This window comes from Anarrhichthys ocellatus, unplaced genomic scaffold (assembly GCF_004355925.1).
Source record: "Anarrhichthys ocellatus isolate YVR2014 unplaced genomic scaffold, GSC_Weel_1.0 scaffold62, whole genome shotgun sequence".
Lineage (NCBI taxonomy): Eukaryota > Metazoa > Chordata > Actinopteri > Perciformes > Anarhichadidae > Anarrhichthys > Anarrhichthys ocellatus.
This window is the reverse complement of record NW_022280092.1, coordinates 1,128,341-1,151,244: the sequence shown is the minus strand read 5'-3', so window position 1 is coordinate 1,151,244 and position 22,904 is coordinate 1,128,341. Positions and strand designations below refer to the sequence as shown.

General features: G+C 43.7%; 3 protein-coding genes across 5 annotated transcripts in view; 1 reads left to right on the top strand and 2 right to left on the bottom strand.

Annotated features, from left to right (window-relative positions):
- Positions 1–1,602: 1,602 nt before the first annotated feature.
- On the bottom strand, positions 1,603–2,844 carry LOC116397091 (parvalbumin beta-like). Its single transcript, XM_031872239.1, has 4 exons — positions 2,784–2,844; positions 2,392–2,524; positions 1,900–2,009; positions 1,603–1,648 (listed from the first exon to the last, which is right to left on the bottom strand). The coding sequence occupies exons 1-4, from the start codon at positions 2,842–2,844 to the stop codon at positions 1,623–1,625; spliced, it is 330 nt and encodes a 109-aa protein (XP_031728099.1). The 3' UTR covers positions 1,603–1,622.
- Positions 2,845–8,257: 5,413 nt separating this feature from the next.
- LOC116397090 (parvalbumin beta-like) lies at positions 8,258–11,023 on the bottom strand. The gene is made up of 5 exons (XM_031872238.1): positions 10,935–11,023; positions 10,355–10,441; positions 9,176–9,308; positions 8,784–8,893; positions 8,258–8,528 (listed from the first exon to the last, which is right to left on the bottom strand). Exons 2-5 carry the CDS (start codon positions 10,413–10,415, stop codon positions 8,506–8,508), a joined length of 327 nt encoding a protein of 108 aa, XP_031728098.1. The 5' UTR covers positions 10,416–10,441; positions 10,935–11,023; the 3' UTR covers positions 8,258–8,505.
- A 1,209-nt stretch (positions 11,024–12,232) lies between these two features.
- The window catches only part of lmtk2 (lemur tyrosine kinase 2), a 21,698-nt gene continuing 11,026 nt past the window's right edge, over positions 12,233–22,904 (top strand). The window contains exons 1-7 of one of the 3 annotated variants that reach the window (XM_031872127.1): positions 12,650–15,270; positions 15,762–15,867; positions 17,940–18,073; positions 18,290–18,443; positions 18,631–18,707; positions 19,024–19,142; positions 19,530–19,617. In XM_031872127.1, the coding sequence (XP_031727987.1) occupies positions 18,353–18,443; positions 18,631–18,707; positions 19,024–19,142; positions 19,530–19,617 (375 nt within the window). In that variant the 5' untranslated portion in view covers positions 12,650–15,270; positions 15,762–15,867; positions 17,940–18,073; positions 18,290–18,352. Of the gene's footprint in view, positions 15,868–17,939; positions 18,074–18,289; positions 18,444–18,630; positions 18,708–19,023; positions 19,143–19,529; positions 19,618–22,904 lie in introns of all 3 variants that reach the window. The other 2 variants (XM_031872125.1, XM_031872126.1) reach the window with 2 other exon arrangements.

Below are 22,904 nucleotides of genomic sequence, written 5' to 3'. Positions count from 1 at the left end.
AAAAAAAAAAAAAAAAAAAAAAAAAAAAAAAAAAAAAAAAAACACCAAAAGAGGAACAACCAAGTGGCAGCCTTAACGCATGCTTTTAAGCTTCACAAATGAAGACGCTTAAAAGGTGCGTTTGAAGAAGTCTTTAATGTCCCCCTCAACGCTAAGAATAGGCTTGTGCACTGCTGAGGAGGACAAATTGGAAGTGCTGCTGGCTACACACAACAGTAGGCTATTCAAGAGGATACGGAGCATGCATTAAGGCTGCCACTTGGTTGTTCCTCTTTTGGTGTTACATTGTTAATTTGGAATACATTGGCTGTTGGATTCATGACTTTACCAGAGTAAAAGAGCCTTTCTTTCACACTTATGGATTATATTTATGTCTTAAAAAATGTATAGTTCCTTCTCTATGTTTGATATTGTCCACCTGATAGTTGCCTATTCACAGCCACAACGTGTCATATTAGTATTTTCAAGTCATTTGTGTTTTGTCAGATTTATCTCTTCTTTATCCCTGTTCTTTGTAAGCACATGCAGCCTACCATTCGTGTTATTCTAAGAGCTCGATATGTTTAAAAGCACATGGAAATGTTTCATCTTTTTTTTGTAACCTCCAAACAAAGTAAATGACAGAAGGAGAAGGATGTTCTGTATGGTGCATCTTGACATTTATAGCTGTACACTTGTAATGCTGAGATTATATCTTTCACCTATAGGTGGCAGCACTGCCCTTTGGGGTGAGGGTGAGCCGGCATCAGGCTGCTGTTACTATCTTTTAGTTTTGACCACTGGTTGATGGTAACAAGCTCAGCATGTCATCTGATAGGGTTGAGGGTTTACATATTGCTGATTTGCAGATCCCTGAGCACACATAGCTCCCCCTTGAATTGGAATTTGTTTTAAATCTGACTGATGATCTATTTGAATTTATTTCTATGCTAAAACATTCATGTAGAATATGTCCCAAATACATGTGACACATTCTAAACACTACAAAACAAAACTGACTGAATTGAAAAGGAACCCCTGAGATCACTAAAGATGTGCATCAATGCACCAGATTCAAAAGTTCCTGATGATGCAACAGTAGCTGTTAATAGCCCTCCTGTTGCCACAGCACATCATCTAATTGACTACTCAGCAGTGGATGGAGGAAAAGTCCCTGGAAGACACCACCTGATTACACTGTGTGTGACAGCTATCCATTGCAAACCTCCCTGGATCCAGGAAGTATATGAGCAAAGAGGGCTATTCCCAACGTGTTTGCCAGCTTGAGTCTAGCTATCCTCCCCATCTCGTTGACCGACCATCAAAACAAGTGCTGTATGAAGCGCAGTACAAAGATGACTGACCTGAAGCAGATGACTTTAGACCAAAAGAGTATTTATTCCTGGTTTTTCACTCTTCCTCAAAAGTGCAGATGGTGTTGTACAGTTTGCACAAGTCATTTTTCAGAACATTTAACACATCTAAGTATCATTCACAGTAAAAACATGTGTTCCATGTTGAGAAATAATCTGCAGACAACTCATAAATAAGATATAAAAAAATATTCTTTCAGCTGGTGGATAGGGAATCTTGCAAGGAGTTCGCAGTTCAATGAAAAGAAGTGGATCTTGGTCAGTGGAAAGTTATGCCTTCACCATAGAAGCAAACTCTGTGAAAGTAGAATGAAACTGCCATTAGTAGTGAACAGAATGTCATCATGCTGGTATGAGCTAGGCTCATTGGACTGGTCTGTGCGTGGATGTATGTGAATGGATAATGTATATTTAACTGTGATGCAGGTTAATTGAGAGTCCATTGCCAGTAAGTATCAGAATTAACCATGCATGTCTCTGCTGATTTCTGCTACGTTCAAAGGTATGTAGAAAGTGCACTCTGCTCAAAAACAGAAAGAAGTCCTACCCTCGACTCCGATCTTGCCATCACCATCACTGTCACCAGCGATGAGGAATGCCGCGGTCTCCTTGTCAGTGAGTGCTCTGGCACCAGCACTGAAGTTCTGCAGGAACAGCCTGACGGGGGGGACACAACAGCAGGTGTTAGAATGAGCATCTCAGACTATACTAATTAATTGTAAATCACTGTGCAGAATGAGCATCACTTAAAGTGTTTCAGATTTTAAGGCAAATGCAACAAGCCTGTCCATAGAAGTGTGGATGTACAGTCATAAAACCTTCAGGCTTCATTAAACGTGGCATTTCTTTTGTTTTTTGTATTGCAGTGAGTGCGTTTGAGCCACAGATTAAAGCCAAACTAAGACAACATGTTAAATTAAATTAAGTAAAGCTGCCCCCTTGCAAAAAAAAACAAACCGTACAGCAATATTAAATCTGGTGCATATTTTGAGCTACAGAGGCATTGCTGGCTTAAGTGAAAGTTGCTTGAGTGTCTTACTTCAGCTCCTCCTCCTCAATGAAGCCACTGTTGTCCTGGTCAATGATGTAGAAAGCTTTCTTGACCTCATGGGCGGACTTGCCGGACATTCCGCATGCCTTGAAGAACGTCTTGTAGTCAAAGGAGTCAGCAGCTGGAACACATTTTAACACCATTAGCACCCTGTCAAGCTACCTCAGTGTTGACTAAATAGGATTACTGTGGCTGGCAGTTTAGGAAACTGAGAGTTCAGTACATAGATATCAATGGATATCAGTTGGGGTTTTTTTTTCAATCAACTTTGCATTTGTAATTCATTTATATTCATAATTTACAAATAATAATAATGAGGATGAAGTGCGTGTGTTGACTGTATAATCTACTTTGTACTAAGTTAAGATAGTGAAGCTCACCTGCGCAGCCGGCCAGAGCGGCTTTTACATCAGCTTCATTGAGGACACTAGCGAAGGCCATTTTTTATTCTGAGGGAGGAAAGAAGACACAAGCATCACAAATCCCAGACAGTAGCCATGAGGTTGCATTGCAAATATCCTTCATTAAAGCAATAACTACTGATGTTTTGTATTTTGGGGGTTCTGCTATTCGGAGGGCCTAAGATACAGTCACTTCAGACTGGTATCAGAGGGTTTGTGTTTTCCTATAGGTTTTTAAATCATTATAACACAGCCTGAAATCATGTATCAACTTCCAAGTATTAAACGAGGCTTTTCCTCCTCTTGCTTCACAAGAGATGGAAAATTCAGTAACACCTTGGAAAGAATCTAGAAACATAAAAATGTTCAAAGCCTCGTGTTTGTTTTAGTGAAAATGAATTGCTTTAATTAGCAAATGCTGCCCCTGAGCATCACCGCTTTCTTTTCCTAAGGGATAGAGCGCTGCTCTTTGGTTCCGGATGTCAGCTCAGGTCTGACTCTGTTTATCCCAACGCTGCTATGGCACTAAATAGATGATGCTCCCACTGAGAGGCCATCTCACGGCAACATGAATCACGGCTGCGAATGAACTTTGCAGCCGGGGAAACACAGTGATGTCAAACGCGTCGATAGCTTTTTTTCATCCGGTTGAAAGAGAAAGAAATAGCACAATTATCATCCAGAGATATTGATCCGTCGAAACCAAATGGCCACAGTTGGGCCTCCTTTTCGCACTGATTGAGTCGTCCTGTGGTCCGTGTAGTTTCTTTCAATGTTGGTTCCATTTCTCTCTAAAGTTATAGTCCAAGAGGTTCTCCTCGTCTCAATCCCTTTCCTCCCACTCTGCCATTGCAGGGCGCACACATCCAACTCACCTTTGGGTTGCGTTGAGGCGAGTGAAAACCAAGGAGGACTCGAGAGTGAATGTCTCCTGCAGTAACCCATCTCTCTTATATATCCTTGAGCAACACCATTTACAGAGATTTGAGTCTCAGTATCAGGTGCCAAGATGCATGGGTTTCGAAAAAAATGTGTCAAGTAGTCTCGACCTATTTTTAGGTGAACAAATGAGGATGCTACCATGTGTGCTGAGGCCTATAGCTAGACGTGTGGAAACCTGAGCAGGCCTGCTCGCTGACTTGACGGCGACACGTTGCCTCCATATCATTTAAAGCATTCAACATGTTGAATTCTGATGCTGTAAATTTCATCTGACAATATTGATGAATGTGTGAGAGTGGGTATGTCGGCCAAGGGTCATATTCCTGAGAAAAGCAACGTGGATTGCCACATGAATGAGCTCAAATGACTGCCAATGCTAACTGCTGCTCACTTTATCAATGAACAGAGGAAATGTTCTGTTAAAAAAAGTATTATTGGCTACTAAAATGTTGTAAACATATGTGGAAGGACTGCCCTCAAAAGCACCATTGGGTTTTATCTTCTTATTTATGATAATAGATGTCTCTCTGTGATAGACTGCTTGTCAGACTTTCTGTCTCTGGTGGAATCAGTAAAAATGTTCCCAGATAGCCCATTCACATGCATTTGCGTCAAACATAATACAGTATGACCTATTTTATCTTTACCAGCATTATTTGATACTCATGCATGCAGTGTCTGTTGCAGGCTGCTCAGAAGTCGATTTACCTAATTGCTTTTTTTATTATAGTTTGTATAAATTCTTGGAGTCAGGTTCTCATTCTTTCATCTGAAGCCTCCGAGCTGGTCTCGGATGATACATAGACTATGTTTCTATCCTGTAACATTAACTAGCTATACTTAAAATACAGGCCACCATATATTTGCATATGGTCCATTTGAACTCTGCAGTAGGTCGAGTTTCAAGCCAGCGGCCAAGCAGGTCTTTGGGGCCTACACCACCGTATCCCTGTCCTGAGCAGGCAATGCACCAGTCAATCAGACTAATATTTGTGTGCTATGCATTTGCGAGCTTAAACATGTAAACAAGTTAGGAATATGTCGTCACCTCACCTCATTTAACGCTGACGAGCTGCCATGGCACAAAATTCGTATGAATAACTATTAATGCATGATACAAACATGCCCCTTTTGTAATTTTTTTTTTTTGGAATTATTTTCTTTTGTGCATCTGATGGGTTTGTTTTTGTGGCCTTCAAGAAATGTAAAAGCTAGACTGTTAACCTGTAGGCTATTTAAACCTAACCACTCATCTGAATTCTGTTTCAATACCATAAAGTATGCTCCATAAGGTGGCTATTTCTACCTGTGTCTGCAGGAATTCAAAATCCGTCCAGCAGAAGGCAGTAATAATCCCAATAAGGAAAACAGTGACTGTTTCTGGAAACGCCCATGTGTCCTAGCATTTGAAGAGGGGTCCCATCAATTGAAAATACTATTTCAAAAGTGGGGAAATTGGTGAAGTGGCTGTTCAATTTCCCCACTATCACAAGTTCTAGGTTATAAAATGATCTGCAGCAGTGAATCACAACAGGCCATTTTTGACTTGTTATAGCACGGAAAACACAGGTGTTACTAATAACACTAACGATGTCTCTAACATCCAACGATGCTCTGTTCAAGTGAGCCAGTGAGAGTGACAGTGAGCCAGCATAAACAGCACGGTGTCACGGGAGTTCACGGTTAGGACCCAATAGCAAGACCACAGGAGACAGAAGTTGGTATAAACAGGTTTTATTTAGCCTGAATAAAGATGACAGGAAGGTGTGGAGCCCGTGGTCCGACACCAGAGAGTAGGCAGATCGACGGTGTGAGTCCCGTGGCTCGACACCGGAGGGCTGGCAGCTTGACGGTGTGATGTCCCGTGGCTCGACACCGGAGGGCTGGTAGCTTGACGGCGTGAGTAGTCCGTTAACACAACGGAGGGCAGAGCAGCAGTGTGTAGTTCGTTAACACAACGGAGGGCACGGGGGATTCCCGGACCAACGGACACCGGCGCTCGAGGCCGAAGATGCAACGGGGTTGAAGCGGGTGAAAGAAGGTACGACCTGACAACCCCAGACTGCAGGACCAGTTTATATAGTGCCAGGGAAAGCGTTAGTGGGACCCGAGTCTGGTGTGTCAGCCTGCAGGAGGTAATCGGCTGGAGTGGCTGCAGCTGTGTGGCCATGGGAGGTGTCTGGTCTGACAGGGATCTGACAGTACCCCCCCCCTCAAGGAACGGATTCCAGACGTAGCTACACCGTCCAGAACAACAAACAAGGGTGGGCGGAGGGGGTCCGGAGGAGGGACGTCCCAGCAGATACAAAGCCAACCAGGGTGGGCGGAGGGGGTCCGGAGGATGGGTGACTGGATCTGACCAGCCACGGGGCCGCAAAAGAGCTTCGGCCACAGGTGCTCCGGCGGACGGCCAAACTTGCTTCGGACACAGGTGCTCCGGCGGACGGCCGACTTGCTTCGGACACAGGTGCTCCGGCGGACGGCCGGGCGGGCAGAAGGGCTCCGGACACGGGTGCTCCGGCGGACGGCCGGGCGGGCAGAAGGGCTCCGGACACGGGTGCTCCGGTGGGCTGGACTCGGACTCTGAGTCGGGGCTCCGGGGAATAGGATGCTGGTCCAGCGGCGGCAGGAACTGGAGGTCGCTGCAACCCGAAGGCGGCGGCAGGCACTGGCGGTCGCTGCTGCTCCGAGACGGCAGCGGCGGCAGGCACTGGAGGTCGCTGCTGCTCCGAGACGGCAACTGGAGGTCGCTGCGGTTCGGAGACGGCGGCGGCCGGGACTGGAGCTGGCTGCGGTTCGGAGACGGCGGCGGCCGGGACTGGAGCTGGCGCAGAGGCGGCAGGAACAGGAGCTGGCTGCGGCAGGAACAGGAGCTGGAGTTCGCTGCGGCTCCGAGGCAGCAGCTAGATACGGTGTCGGCCGGAATGCCGTCCGAATACGGGGAGCCGGAGTCGGCCGGACCACCGAGTGTTCCGCTACACCTTATTGGCCCTGTCTCCGGCTAAGAAGGCGCTTAGCCGCATAATCGGAGGCCACCGGAGGATCAAAAACTCCCCTCAGATCCTCCACAAAGTCCACATAACACAGTATTAGGCCGATCAAAACCTAATGTCGCGGCCCAGTCCAAAGCCCTTCCCCGCAGTAATCCAACCATGTAGGAAACTTTGGGCCCGTCCGAGGCTGACGGTCAAATACCCGTTGGCATAGCAACAGGAAGCCCTGGCACTTCCCCAGTGTTCCGTCATAGGGCTCTGGAGACGGCACAGGGAATTCCCGGACTGGCGGAGCGAGTACTGGAGGGAATAGTGCGGGTGCTGGAACTGGTGGAGACATGACTGTCCGAGCTAGTTCCTGCACGAAACAGCCAAGACGGGAAACTTCAGACGCGAAGCTTCTCATCTCCTCCAGCAGACTGTTATGTCTGTACAGCGTAGCTGCTCCTGTGGTTGCTGGGTCCATTATGGTCAGGTCGTTCTGTCACGGGAGTTCACGGTTAGGACTCAATAGCAAGACCACAGGAGACAGAAGTTGGTATAAACAGGTTTTATTTAGCCTGAATAAAGATGACAGGAAGGTGTGGAGCCCGTGGTCCGACACCAGAGAGTAGGCAGATCGACGGTGTGAGTCCCGTGGCTCGACACCGGAGGGCTGGCAGCTTGACGTGCGAGTAGTCCGTTAACACAACAGAGGGCAGAGCAGCGGTGTGTAGTCCGTTAACACCACGGAGGGCACTGGGGATTCCCGGACCAACGGACACCGGAGGCAGGCGCTCGAGGCCGAAGATGCAACGGGGTTGAAGCGGGTGAAAGACGGTACGACCTGACAACCCCAGGCTGCAGGACCAGAGTTTATATAGTGCCAGGGAAAGCGTTAGTGGGACCTGAGTCTGGTGTGTCAGCCTGCAGGAGGTAATCGGCTGGAGTGGCTGCAGCTGTGTGGCCATGGGAGGTGTCTGGTCTGACAGGGATCCTGACACACGGGACCCTGAAATCAAAGCAGCTGAGGGGAATTCACACATCATTTGTTTTGTTACTCACACTTGTGCTTTTCAAACAGTGAAAAGTCGAAATGGCTTCTGTGGAAAAGGCCTAAGGGGTTTTCCTTACATCACAACTATGCCTAATTATGTCATCATCACCAGGGCAGATGCCAGTGTGAGTCAGTAGCTGAGTCAATAGGGCACTCATCAAACATTATCCTGTCAAACAGGAACTATTTCCTGTTTGAGTCCTGCTCATGAACTAGTGAATAGTCATCATTATTTAGTGATGCTATGTCTTTGCGCAAGATAAATCGGTGAGAAAGTCTCATATGATTCAACATATAGTCAACTTGTTGGTCACGGTCACCTTAAGTGATGCAGGGACTTTACATGAATACGTTGATTCAAACCTCTGAATGTTATTACAGTAGTTTAAGTGTTCATTTTAAGGCCTACATGAGACACATAATGCATTATCCATTTCAGGCAGGTGAAAAAATAGCAGTACACAGTTATATCACATCTTAAATACATTTATTAACCCATTCCAGGTACCTGATTGATTAAACACACGCACACACTATAACGTCCAGCTTTAGCCGTCTGTCCACCAAACATCTTTATTGTAACACATAAACAGGGAGAGCAGCAGGCAGGTAGAGAATATCCCAGGTTTCTGGTCTTTGCATCAATCAATCTGGAAAATCAGGATTTCCATACGAAAACCGTTAACTTAAAATCAGGAAAAACAGCTGTGGTCAAAGATGTTCATCCTCTTTATTTCAGGATATCACAGAACTCTGTGGGGGAGAAAAATAAATTCAGTCAGATATTCCTATTAAGCACAACAGTGCTCTCCGTACAAGTCAATGTAAAACAATAGTATGGTTATAGCTAAACAATCAACACATAATTTGGTGTACAATTTGATACTGTTTTTGTATGTGCTTTATAGACTGTAATTTCAGTACTAAGTAACGGACAGCTCCCCTGCACAAACGGCTCCTTTTTCTCATCTGCCGTCAGCTTTTTTCAGATGTTTTACATGCACCCACCTTCCATCCCAATCTTGCCATCTCCATCCTTATCGCCTGCAGCCATCAGAGCCTTGGTCTCGGCCACAGTCAGCTCTCTCGCCCCCGGAGAGAAATTCTGAAGGAACAGCCTGATGGGTGCGCAAAAAATATGAGAGAAAAGTTCAGGCTTATATCATCATTGAATGTATCTTTTCTGATGTCATTTTCTTACCCTGCAGGCCTTTCTGAGCAATCCCCCTCCCCATCACTCACTCACCAGCCCTCCCCCCTCATTTATTACCGAATTCATTCATACAGTGACCTCAACCTGTGGGCCGTCACGATGGCTACACATGCACAAACACACTCACACGCTCATCTGTATCCTCGGTCTAGCCTGTAAACCACACACAGACACATGCTATCCTTACTTGAGCTCTTCCTCCTCAATATATCCGCTCTTGTCTTGGTCCAGGACCGCAAAGACTTTGTTTCTATCCGCCTCGGATGAGCTGGCCAGTCCCACTTGAGCAAAGAACGACTTGAAGTCGAATGTGCCTGGAGCTGCATCGGCATAGGAGAGAGAAGAAGTGAGCAAAAAAGAGAGGCAGACAGATGTGGGAGTGAGAGGTCAATCACAGAATGACAAGAAAGCAACAATGGTGAGAAACTGAATAGAGATGTCGCATGTACTCATTCGCTCAGATGACTTTCATTCTTCCACCGATGACATTTACCAATATATACCCTGTAGCACATCACTGTCTTACACCATTATAGGCTATGTCATTAAGCCATCGAAACACTGAAAGCACACTGAATATTGCCCATGAGCCGAATGCAAACCTACTGTAAATGTTAAAAGCCTTTTTTTTGTATCAAGCTGTTCAGAGAGGAAATTCTTACCCTCAAGTACATCACAATTATTCGCTGAATAAGACTTGCAGCCACAGAATGCGAGATTATAAGATTTAAGAATATTCATCTTAAAATAAAGGACAGGAAATGGTGAAAGAAAAATATCAATATCTTGAAGATAATTTGTCTGATATGCCCACTTTAATAAAACATTTAATTTTCCATCACTTCTTGAAATAAATCATAGAAATACTACCTCCATACATACATTCACAGAAATTAGACACAGCTTGCATGATTTTTTGCCTGAATCATTGCTAACAGGGGGGTTCTCCTGAATAAAGGGCATATAAGCACTGACATTTGATTTTCATCTGAGGGGTTGTGCTGCGTCTGCCTTGTCATGCAAACACAATCACTATAGATTACTGATGAAGTGCTTTGGGAAGTGAGGGCTGTATATCTTGTGTGATTTGGGTCTTTCTGTGTGAATGCTCTGCGAAAAAACACTTTGGTATCTGGGTGATGACTGCTCTCCTGCCACATGGCTGCCTGGTTACCTGCAGGCTCCCTGTCCCCGCTGTGAACAACGCGTACATGGTATCCCTAGTGAGACTGCATGGGTTTCACAATGTCTGTCTCTCTCTCTCTCTCTCTCTCTCTCTCTGCAATATGTGTGTGGATTTATATTCACTAACTTGTGTTAATGTGTGTGTCTCCCTGCGTGCGAGCGTGCCTGCTGTCTGACTCACCTTGACAAGCCTGGATCGCAGCCCTGATGTCCTCGTCGCTCAGTAGCCCTGCAAATGCCATGGTCCTCTGTAGCTGCCTGAGGGGTGCTAACACACACGTACGGAGGAAATGCAAAGTGACAGTAAATAAAACTGGTGCAGGTGTTTTCTGCTGTTATATAACCGTCTCTGTCAGATAAAAATGTGTGGATAGATGAAGCACAATCGTTCCTCCATGAGTAGTCTTCAGACACATCAGCACTGTCAAAAACTAAGGTGCTAAGTTATACCTTTTATCAGTAGGGCTGTGCTATTTTGACAGTAACTTATAAACAACTTAACAAAAGATTTCAATCAGAGAGAGAAACATCATATGACATGATTTAAATCACATGAGAATGGCTTGATGACCCAAGCTTACAAAATAAAAGAGAAAGTAGTTGCAACTTGAAGGAGCAAACAAAAAGGTCCTTTTTTTATTCCCCATTATTTTGAAGCAGAAGGATTGAGATGCTTCAAGGTACAAAATCACACAGAACTGCTAGTTATCGTCACACAACCATTGCCGAGCACATGCAATTGCAAAAAGCTTGATACTCACTGTGCTTAAGGTGAGGTTTGCACTCTCTGAGCCTATGATGCACAGATCTCTGCTCCTCTTGCTCTGCTTGCCACCAACACTCTTTTGCAGCTTCGTGATCCGGAGTGTAAGAAGCAACCTGACGTATCTGTCCTCAAACCCAGGGAGATTCCCCCCACGCCACAGAATGCCTCCTCCTCCTCCTTCATCAGTTAATCAGAGCAGATGATTTTCTCACTCATATTGTTGTGCAAACTTGCAGGCACAGTAAAAAATAATGACACTCTGATAATCACAAATATGAATGTATTTTAACGAGTGGAATTTCTTCATATAATATTCATCTTACAACTATCTACTGCTTTTACTGATATTGCTACAACTACTGCTTATACTATTGTTTATATTAATATTAATAAGGAATAATAATATAAAATACAGAAGCAGGTTTACTCAGGAAAAGCAAAATCTTTCATGAGATTAATGTGATAATTATCAATCAGCTATGTGAATTTCATTTTAGTATTAAATGTGTATGGTAATTTAAAACAATGTAACAAAGACACTGTGTAAACAGAAGAACATGACGCTGTCCTATTGTAAGTCTTGGCTATAAATAACAATGGGGAAATATTTGGGTTTGTCTTGTTAACAAACATGAAGAGTATTACAATAATTACATTTGGTGATATATTCTCCATAAAGGTTTTATCACACCTCATAAAAGAATCAAGTATCATGTGCTATGGCTTGAAAGTAATTAAAATAGCATTATGTCAGGAAAAAAAAAATATATATAGAGGAATGGTCTTTAACTGGGATAAATAACAAGTTGACTTTTCAAGAGCATCATTCCTATATTTGTAGCTATTGAAACCAAAATTTAGTATTATTTCACAATGTTTCCCGGTAAATCCTACAACCATCAACATTCATATCAAAACACAAAAAAGAAAATGAAAAAAATCCTCAATAAATAGTTCATAGTACTTAAACCAGCCTCCGTGCAGCAGCCAGATTACCCTGACCACCTATTAAATGCTACTGGGCAGTTTATGGTTGGCCATAAATCTAAAAACAAACATATATTGTAGACAAGTCATTTTTCCAAATCATTCTTGCGTGCCTCACATGTTTGGCAAGTGACTGTATGTATAAAGCTCTCTTCAGCTCTGATACAGTGGATTTACATGCCTGATAATAAAGCTCGAAGCTGATTGGCTCCGTGTGTTTAACCCGAAGGTATTCTTCGCTGTGATTGGCTTGATTGCTTGTCAATTATTTGAGGTTTTTACGCCTCATTTCGTGATGTGACGTCGTACAGGAACATGGCGATTCGGAAGGTAGCCGCTTCATGATAGTCAGGGCTATCGGTTAATTTCCTCTAGCTGTGTTCATTTAAATAACATTACGGTACAAACATCAAATATGACACGTCGTGAAAGTTGATGGCTCGTTTTGTCTCCATGGACAACGGAACGTGTCGTAGCGGTGTTTGCTGTCGTCAGCTGAAACTGTTAGCGTTGACATGCTAGCTGAGGCTAGTTAGCTGGTCTAACAGTAAGTAGCTAACGTCAAAAACAGACAGGAAATATGCTCGTTTATGTAGCCTACACTGACGTTCAACTGGCTATCAATGATTAATAACGGTTTAGCATCAAAACAGACATTTATTGTTTCGGACGACGGTTCCCACTAGCTAACATTTAAGCTAGGAGGATGAGGAGCCGCTATGGATGTGTTGTGTTGCTGGCCGGTGGGATCCTCCTGTCGGTGTGTTGGCTGTCTGAAGGTGCCCCTCTTCAATACCCTCGCACATCAGGTGAGACAGCTGACTGTAAGCTGATACACAGCTAAGCGATCGTCTGTTCACTCACTACATCTCCTGTCTATCTAGCTGCTGAGCTAGCAAGTGTTTCTGTTGAGTTGTGGCTGCTAATCAGCAGCTAAAAGCTAACAACACAACAGTTTGGCTGCATTTCCTGTTAACCACTGGAGACCGTTTCGGTGCACCTGGACTAACTACTATTGTTTATGTGACAACACAGTTAGCAGGATGGCAATTCCTTCTGTCTATATGGACTGGTGCACATTTTAATAATGCTTATAATGTTAAGTAACAGCATATCATCGTCACGACTTTGCTAACTGGTAACAGCAGTTAACTTTACAGTTTTCCTCAACCAGAACTCAGAAAATACCTAACCTCGTCTAGTTTATTTCAGATTGATATTTAACTCAAATGTGTCTGAGTTAATATAGTACAGCCTATTGTAAGTGCAGTTTCAGACATGTTAATCTGTCAGTGAGGGTTGGTCCAGTCATTGGCATTTAAACCAAGTTTATGGAACAATAGACTGAATGTTGGCCTACCAGCATGGAAACACTGTTTCCTCATCACAGGTTGTGTCACGGGTGGGATCACTTTATTATTATTGGATGAATTAAAGTGTACTCACGGAAGAAAAAAAGGTTTGCCAGTGTGATAACACATGTTGATTCAGAGACCAGCAGGAAATTGAATGTATGACTCAATTTAATTCAATCTGTTTTATTTGCGGTTTTGTAATTGATGTAATTGACCAATAAAAAACTAATTCATGACAATTTTGATTTATACGGAAACATTTGGTTACATCACATCAGATATTAGTACTGATTTGGTTCCCACATTTTGAATTGGTTGCTTTTAAACATATTGTCACGGTTTTCCAGACAAAATTAGGAACTTTGATTCCCTGAGAAATGGTACAGTAAATAAAGTAGATGAATCAAACCACAAAAATGATCACTTGTTGCAACCTTGTGTTGCGGATGCCATATACACTCACTGAGAGACACGGTACTGGTTTCAGCATTTCACTCTTTTTGCAGCTTATCAAAGCAAGATGCTCAGTCAGTCAACGTGCTTCCTCATGAGAAATGAATGGATGCAGACGTGAATATGCTGTAGTCAGGTCTTGGTCATGTGTAACCATAACACATTCCAGTCTTATCAGCTCCAGTCAATGATTAGCAACAGTGTTGTTTGCTAATTATGTTACAGCTTGCAGGAAAGGTTATGCTGCAATTACATGCACATGTCTTTTATGCTTTTATTACAACCTGTTCTTTGCCCCAAAATTTTCCAGTGTGTCCTGATGTGATGCAGTTAAACATTTAGATAACGTGTGGGTGAGATCCCACTTATAAGAACAATAACTGGAAAGTCTCTTGCAAAGCTAGTCTTCAAGTGGCGTGTGCTGTGTTTACACACATGAGTAAAGGTAGCGAGTTAAGCTTTAACAGAAGTGTCAATGTTTCAACTGTAGTAACAGCCGTGTGATGGACGCCCGTCCGGTCTGTTAGTCAAGGTGGACGCTTTGGCCATAACCTTCCACTACATCAGTGATACCGTGATAACCAACCCCGTCTGTAAGGGATGCTGTTTCTACACACTGTGGACCAGTCTGTGAAGGGATGTTTTTATGGTTTTAACGGAAATATTACTATTTTATAACTGAAAATGACAGAACACAAGCTTATCCAATATGGATTCCTTCGACGGCCAGCCACTAGTGCATTTGATCAATGAGGCGTAGTGCTTCTGATCATAGCAGCCAGACAATTCCTAGTAGAACCCAAACATGCCAGCCAGACGATTTGCCATCCCTCATCCTGTACATAAACGGAAAGTTCGGACATGCACTTGTGCACACTGGTGGGTGAAATTTGCAAAAATAAAAATGGGTCAGCTCCTGCTTTTGCGTGAATGCCTCCTGAAATATGCAGTGGAACTGAAATGAGACCTGGCAGCTCCCTGCCGTATTGGTCCAAAAGAAAACACCAGTTGAGTCATTTGGTGGGTCCTGCCAAGTCATAATATGAACCCATGACTCAGATAAGGCCTAACCGAGGAGAACTGATCCCATGTAGCGCTGCCGTGACCCGGCTACTGTGTTGTTTTTCTTCTCTCTGACTGCTGCTGCAGCCTCTCCGGGTGTCGTGCACCGCCTGGAACCCCGCTGCTCGGCTGAAACAGACAGGGTTGAAAAAAAAAAAAAAGGCTGCCTGCAATTCTAGCCAATATTTCTCACAGGGTTGTTGTGAAGTTCAGCTTTATTTTAAGCCAATTGGAATACTCTCTGAATGATCGCTTCTTGCTAGTGACTGATGATCGCGTTGTTTGCTATAATTCTAGATGGAGGTAGTGTTTTGTGAAAAATAGGCAGCGTGACGTATTTTGGATCGGATTTAAACAGGGCTGTACATTTTCTGTTCATCATTAGCTCTCTCTTGGACTCATAATTTTGGAAAATCTTGCCTGTCTAGAATTATGAAATGTGCATTTCACAAAAGGATGGTCTCAGACTACATGGTATGAGTTTAATAATAGCTTGATCTGATGGATGTGTGGTTTTAGAAGAGAAAAATCTTCTTCTTTTAAATCCTTCTTCTTCATGGCATAGTGGAAGACCCCAGTCAGGGGTTTCCCTCTCTGTTGCGTGACATGGCAACAGTACAGTCATGCATGCATGCAGTAGACGTCGTTTCATGTTAGAAATGTTTACGTTGGTTTGATGTAGAGCATGTGTGGCTCTGTAACCCACCAGTTTCAACTAACAGCTGTCCAAAATAGAGATGAAGAAGGGACACCGTAGTGTCTTTGGCCTTTGTTCACCTGTTATGACTTTGTTTCTTCTTACTGCTCCCTGCATGTATTTGCCTCTTCTTGTGTTGTTGATGTGTCGTTTGTTGTAAAACGTTGTGCAGTCTGTGGTTTGGATTCATGCATGTTCAGCAGATTTCAGTGGTTTGGGCAGCGTCGACTAGCAGTTCTCCACCTGTGCCTTCCTCTTACAACTGTAGCTCAGAGGAATGTAGTACAACCGTCAGCAGCCCATATACGACTTAACAAGAGCCTCCGCATGTCGAAGATAAAGGACAAGATGGGGAACACTTTCATTTAACAGTTGTAAGTACACATCTCCATTTAGAGCTAAGCCTGTGTCCTGATGACGGAGCCATTTAATCTTTCATTCCTCTTCTCATCAATATTTCAACGCTCACACTTTCTCTATCTTCAGCATAGAGGAGAGATTTGTGGATGTGATCCTGAGGAGGCATCCATTATTTAGAAATGGGTAAAATATCAGAGCTACGTGTATTTAAACATTTTACAGCTGGCGTCACAGGACATCTGCCTTTACATTTCCTAAAGCTGAGGTGACATGTGACGTCTTTGATCATGATCTAGATTTGTAATGTGATCATAAGTAAATAGGTTGAGCAATCCTTTTCTATTTTTGTCGGCAATAGCTCGGCGTAGTCTGGTAGACATGAAATAAATCTCAATCACGGCTGACACGTTGGATCATATCTAATGCTCCTCAGGGAGATGAAGCGATTGCTGCTAATCTTGTCTGCCCCCCCACCCCCCTCCCGGATGTACAACTGTTCAGACGTAAGATCACCGCTCTGTTCTTAGACTACCCATCAGCCTCTACAAGTTCTTACCACTATTTCATTTCACAGCAATGATTTATTTATGAGAGGGGGAGAAGGCTGCCAGATTAATTCATTTTTATTCTGCCTGAGACCTTTGGTGCTGAGGTTTAGCCAACGTTAGCACTCTGTCACCTTTTAATAATGGCATGGTCAATGGTCAACTCCTCTATGAACGTAAATATAAATACAGATTAATGATGACACATTTAATGTGGGATAAGCTACAGATTTGGGGACGTCAGAAAATACGATTTCCTTTAACATTCCAGGATCATTTGGTGAAGATTCACATGCATCACCTACACTATAATGCAAGGATTCTTCAGATTGATCCCATCTGGAAAAGCACAGTTTATATATTTTGGGAAAAAAATGTAATTTAAGTGTCGACACATTGGCCTGAATCTGGTTTCTCATTAGTTCCAAAGGGCTTCCTTCTTGTATTACTGTCATACTCTTAAGTCTGCTGTTTCTCTCCTTCATGCGCTGACATAAAACCAAACTAGAAGCAGGAGAAGCAGGTTTTGTAGTCTGGATGTATTCAGCGCCCACCTTCGTCTGTCAGGAATCTGAAGGAGGCTCGGTAGGTGTTGATTCTCCCTCTAGCAGACAGGATGTACCTGACAAGCTACAACCAGTGGGAGACAGAATAAACACAGGAGGAAGAGTGGGGACACAAAATCTCACTCGTCTTTCAGCGCACATGCACACACACACACAATATACATGTAATCACCAAGTGGGAGGGATTGACTTGAACGTCTTCTGACAGACCAAAGTGACTCAAATGAGCAGTGACATTTTGACACGAGAAGACGAGGTGGGACATCATCAAAATCTGGTATAAATGAGTTTTCGCTGTCCACTGGAGCCCACTATTGTTTCTTGTTAACGGCACATTATCCATGTTACTCACAGGGGTTAGAATACTTTGGGCCTTTTAATAGTTAATGTGTTTTGCGTGTGAAGCAGAACAAAGATGTCGGTTTGCACTAAATTGTAAAGCCTCTGTGTGAACGTTGGTCAGCATCGGTGTAGTGTGAGAGCAGCAGCTGAGCAGCGCGGGGGGGGGGGCCTGTCTGGCTGGCTGTCAGCCCTGACTGCTGCTGGGACAGCAGCATCTCCACCGGCACAGACTTAACACTCGCTGTCACCGCTGCTGCACCATCAGCTGCTCTTCAACCACAACTGTCTCTCCGAGGGGCGGAGGTTGGGTGGTCTGGCCGGAAGAGTCACAATTGTCATATTTGCAGAAATTGTACACCATAAAAAAAAATGCACTGTTTTACGCACTCGTAATTGATTTTGTCTCACACAGTGTTAGTTGATAGTGAAAGGGAGCAATGCGCTCTAGAAGTTGCAGTTCATTTTTGTCGTCGAGCTTAAATGAACCTTTCTTGTGGGTGGATTTAGACATTTTTACGCTTGGGTTTGCTTGGTGCCAACTGTCATTTTCTTCTTCATTAATTCGGAAATGAAGCACAGCTGTGAGTGTGTATAATTCAGCTTAGTTTCTGTCTTGCTTTTTCATCATTTCAGGTGGAAGCACGGGGGCCACGCTGCCCGTCTCGCTCTCCCTGTCCCTGGTGGTATCGCTGACGGCTCTTCTGGCCTTGGCGGTGTTGCTCGTGAACTGTGTGACCTGCTGCAAGGAGCGGGAGATCAACTTCAAGGTGAGAGTCCTGGCGGGCAGGTAGTCAGATGGCGGACATGGCTCCACCTGCTCCCCCACGCAGGCCAAACCTAATGAATACGCAGAGTGGGCATCGAGTCACAGGCACAGTGTCTGTGAATTTATGCTCTGTTGTGAAATGAATGCCCCGCAGTTCTGTGTTGTCATCTCATGGCGAGCCTGTTTTTGAATCCACTCTTGATTTCTGTTGATGTAGGAGTTTGAGGACCACTTTGACGATGAGATTGACTTCACTCCCCCGGCAGAGGACACACCTTCTATGCAGTCCCCCGCCGAGGTGTACACCCTCGCCGTGTCCCCTGTGGCCCTGCCGGGACCCCCGCACCTCCAGCCTCCTGCCCGTATCACAGGTCAGACACATGCACACTCGCAGACAGAGTTTTAATGGCTGGGTTTCTGGATGGTATTCTTCTTTCTTTCTTTTTTTTTTTAAATAACTGAAATTAAGGACAACAAATGTAACTTTTCCATAACTCCAGTTGAAACTGGTTAATTACCACAGTCTTAATTAACATTGTGTTGTGGTTGTTTTCTCAGAGGGGTCCACAGGCTTCCAGGTAGCACGTCACAATCTCAGTTATATCCAAGAGATTGGCAACGGCTGGTTTGGACAGGTGAGACTGCTTTCATTAATGTACAAGTTCAGCACAGTCCCAAACGACTAAAAAAAATAAAAACTGAAAACATTAAATTGTGTTTTTTTTGCAATTTTTCTTGATTTTTTCCATTAAACCCACTATACATTTGTATGCAGCATATATTGAAAATTAAACTTTATACATGCACGGGACAGCTGCCTCATTCAAATATCATCTGTTGCCTTTTTCAACATTTGCCTCTTTTGTAACTTGTTGTATGTAGAGGCATAAATGCTCCATGGCTCTTTTCTCTGTGTCTTGTTCATCCTGAAGTATCTTCATGTACTAACAGGTCCTTCTCAGTGAGATCTACACTGATCCAGGAGGAGCCAGGGTGGTGGTGAAGGAGTTGAAAGCTAATGCAAGTGCTACGGAGCAGAATGACTTCCTGCAGCAGGGAGATCCATACAGGTAGACAGATCCTAACTGAAGGCTATTATTGTTTATAATTAGGTGATCTAAAATCAATATATTTAACACGTGTAGGGCTGGAACAAATAGATATTTTCATCGTCAATTAATAGAAAGATTATTTTCTTAATTAATCGATAAGTAGTTTCGTCTGTAAAATGTCAAACTGGTGAAAAATGTCAATTAGTTTTTCTCAAAGCACACGATGACGTCCTCAAATGTTCTGCTTTGTGCAAAACTCAAAACATATTCTCATCCTCTTACACATTGCATCAGACCTAATCTCCTCTCCAATATTACCGATAGTATTTTAAGGTGTTCTTTCAAAGCTTATTGAAGTGCTGATCAGCATCAGCATCAACAGGCTTTGTGTTATTTTGTCTACAGAGTGCTGCAGCACCCAAACATCCTCCAATGCCTGGGACAGTGTGTTGAGGCCATTCCCTTCCTACTTGTCTTTGAGTACTGTGAAATGGTGAGTGACCACACGCTCTTCTAAATGCTATTTAAAAGCACAAAATACACCATCAATGCCCTTTTTTTTAATATACAAAAATGTATAACTGTCTGTGTATGACTCAACTCATAATATATTCATGAAAATGAAATAAATCTGCGGTGTGTAATCTTATTTCTTCCCCTATTTGACATGCAATGTTTGTGCACTGGTGTCAAGGAATTAAGAGATTTACTGCTCGCTAAACTTAGAAGGCTTCATTAATTGACATATTTGAGAATGATCTCATGTTAAGCTCACACATTCATGGGGCAGGACCCCTTTTTTCTAAAATACCGTCCAGCAAGCACGCATCGCTGTGCGGCCCTACTGTGTGCATCTTAACATATCGAAGTAACTCGGACACCATCATGGCCGCTGATTTATCTTTTTCTCTCTACCGATTGTGAGCCTGACTGCTGGGAACACCCTCCTCCTCCTCCTCCTCCTCTTCCTCCTGCCCACGCTGCATAGCCAGTCTAAGCCTGGGACTTCTCACATTCTCACATCCAGTAAAGCGCCGGGCTCCATTTACGCTCCTCTGGCATCACCTCCACCAGTTGCTGTGTTTGTGCATTTTTATGGGTTGCGTTTTTGGAGACTGGTTGAGTTCGGTCTAAAGTAAACTAAGCTGTTCCTAAAGAAACCTCCGGGGTTGCCCAGCGACAAATGCAAGAAGTCACCTAAAAATATACACCACCGGGTGTCTGTTTGATTTATTAACAGCACAAACCTGAACGACGGGAAGTACCGTAGCTTTTTGCACCGTGGACTCTAAAATATTTATGTTATTAAGTAACCGAGAAATTAGAAACACTGCAGATTTGAATGCAATACAAGCTGTAATAAATACTAATCAGTCAGAGAGAGGTTGAGGCTGTAGTTTGTCGTTTTGGATAACAATATCTTGAAAAGTGTTTTTAACTCTGTGTTCTCTTGTTCGTAGAAAGAAGAGCAAAAGTATTAAATGCCTTAAACTGTGACGTAGCCTAATCCATCGGAGTGCAGCCTCGAAACATACCTTAGAAGGGAGTCAACATTCTCTCCACTTAAGTAGTCCCTGCATGTCACTTCTAGTCTGTCATAATTGCTACTGGTTGACTGATTGTAAGGTGTGTGTGTGTGTGTGTGTGTGTGTCGTCTGTATTCATGCAGATCTGTAGTAAGGGAGCATTAAAGCTGCAGAATAGAGTTGCTACTAGTAATTATTTTCCTTATTCTTTAAAGTGGCTAAAACCGATATTTCTATAATAAGAATGTAACAAATGGCAACGTGTTTACAGCCTAACGATGTAAAAGGGCTGATGAACCTACAGAGAATTATCATAGTGTTGTTATTTGGCAGCTGTTTCTACTGCCTGATGTAGGAAGTCTTTTTTTCATGGTTCCCATTAATACAACTTGAGCCATGAAGTTTGACTTTCCAGTTGTTGTTTTTTTTTTTTTTTTGTAGGGAAATATCACATCCAGCTGGTGGATTCAAATCTGAATTTCATGTAACGTATTAGTTGCTTGAGTGTAAATGTGCAGAAGATTTCTCATTTTTGCTCTTTGGATGTTGAGCCACATTTTATTTGCTCGCAGGAAAAAAAGGAAATGCTTTGCTGCTGTTTAGGTGACCCCCCCCCCCCCAGCGTGCTCTAGTTTGTCTCGCCAGGCGTTGCATAACTTTGTTGGGTATTGTCCGGCTGCCCAGGCCTGGCCGGTGTCCCAGCATTGTGGTCTCTCCCAGCCAGCTCTAGTAATGTTTGTGACTTGTCACAGGTGTGTGTGAGTCATTCAGGAAGGTCTTGTATTTAGACCAGGTCCCGTTTGTTGAAGGTGATAATGTGTGAGGGGAGCACAACTGAGTGATGTCTGTACTCGTTTTCCCCGGCGGGATTAAGAGTTTTTAGGACTACATCCAAGTGGGATTGTGTCTGGCACAATACGTGATTCCTGTCTTTCAATATAAACAGTTCATGTTCCATTCGCACTACCTGCATGTAACACCTAACTCCATGTAGAAACACTGCGTTAAACCTGCTTTTATGTTGAATTTAAAGTAAAAGACGACTTTTCTCCTTCCTCCTACCTCCTCGGGGGCCGCGTCAATCATCCCCATAGATGTTGAAACGTGACACTGCAGCTGCACGGTCGACGAGATGAATCACCAAAAAGCCAACATACTGTGACTTTCCCTCTGACGGCCTGACTCAAAGCATTTTACACATCGAAATGCATCAAGCAACTGGTGCAGGGGGGGGGGGGGGCCCACAGACTGTCACATACCGCCGAGTGAGTGACGGCCTCTGATGCACGGATCTCCTCGTCAGGCAGACCCGTCTCTGGTTCAGGGTCTCGGTCATGAGCCAGCTGACTCCTGGCTTTCCAAAGCTGTTGATCTCCTCCATTTATTCCGGTTGTTAAAGCAGCAGTCCTCCCGATGTAATGGCAGTGCTCTTTATCTTATTACTGTCATAGCCTTTAGTAAGTTATACATTACTGACTACGGGCAGATTGAGTGTTATATTTCACCGTGTCAAACTGTTGGTGGGAACTCATTCTTTAAAATTAGTTTAACAAGGACTGTTGGTTACACAGAACCCATCAATGGTCCACTTGCTCTATTTAACAGCGGTGTTAAGCAGTAACGCGTTACTCAGTAACTGCACCGGCTGCGAGTGCGAGTTTCCACCTTTCTAGCTATAGTAATACGAGTAATGTACTCATTTATTACACTTAGTGAGTAACAGTAATCATAATACAGCCCGCTTTAGTCTCCACTAGTAGCATGGAGGACTTAAATAACTTCATTCTTTTTTTTTTTTTTTTTCTCGATCATGTGATGGCTGAGCCAGACACGGATCTGTTCATTTGGAACTTAGTACATTCTTGTTTATTCCCGGGTCAGACACGGGGCCTAATTGTTTTGGCCTGTCACAGTAAACGTTGTTTCATTCACGGCCTGAAACCCGGACCTGATCACCTGCTGAGCAGCCGTCACAAATACAGAGGGTATCACTTACCATACATTGAATATAGCTCTTCTGTGAAGACTGCTTCTCAGAGCTGTGTGTGTGTGTGTGTGTGTGTGTGCGCGCACGCGGGGGTAAATGTGGTCGAAGCAAACCATGCCGCTTACGTAAGACGACTCATCTAACTTAAGCTGCAGGGAAAAGAACACAAACCTGCACGCTCGGTAACTGCATGTGATTTTTGACAGTTTTCAACAAAAGCGCCTGTGTGTGTGTGTGTGTGTGTGTGTGTGTGTGTGTGTGTGTGTG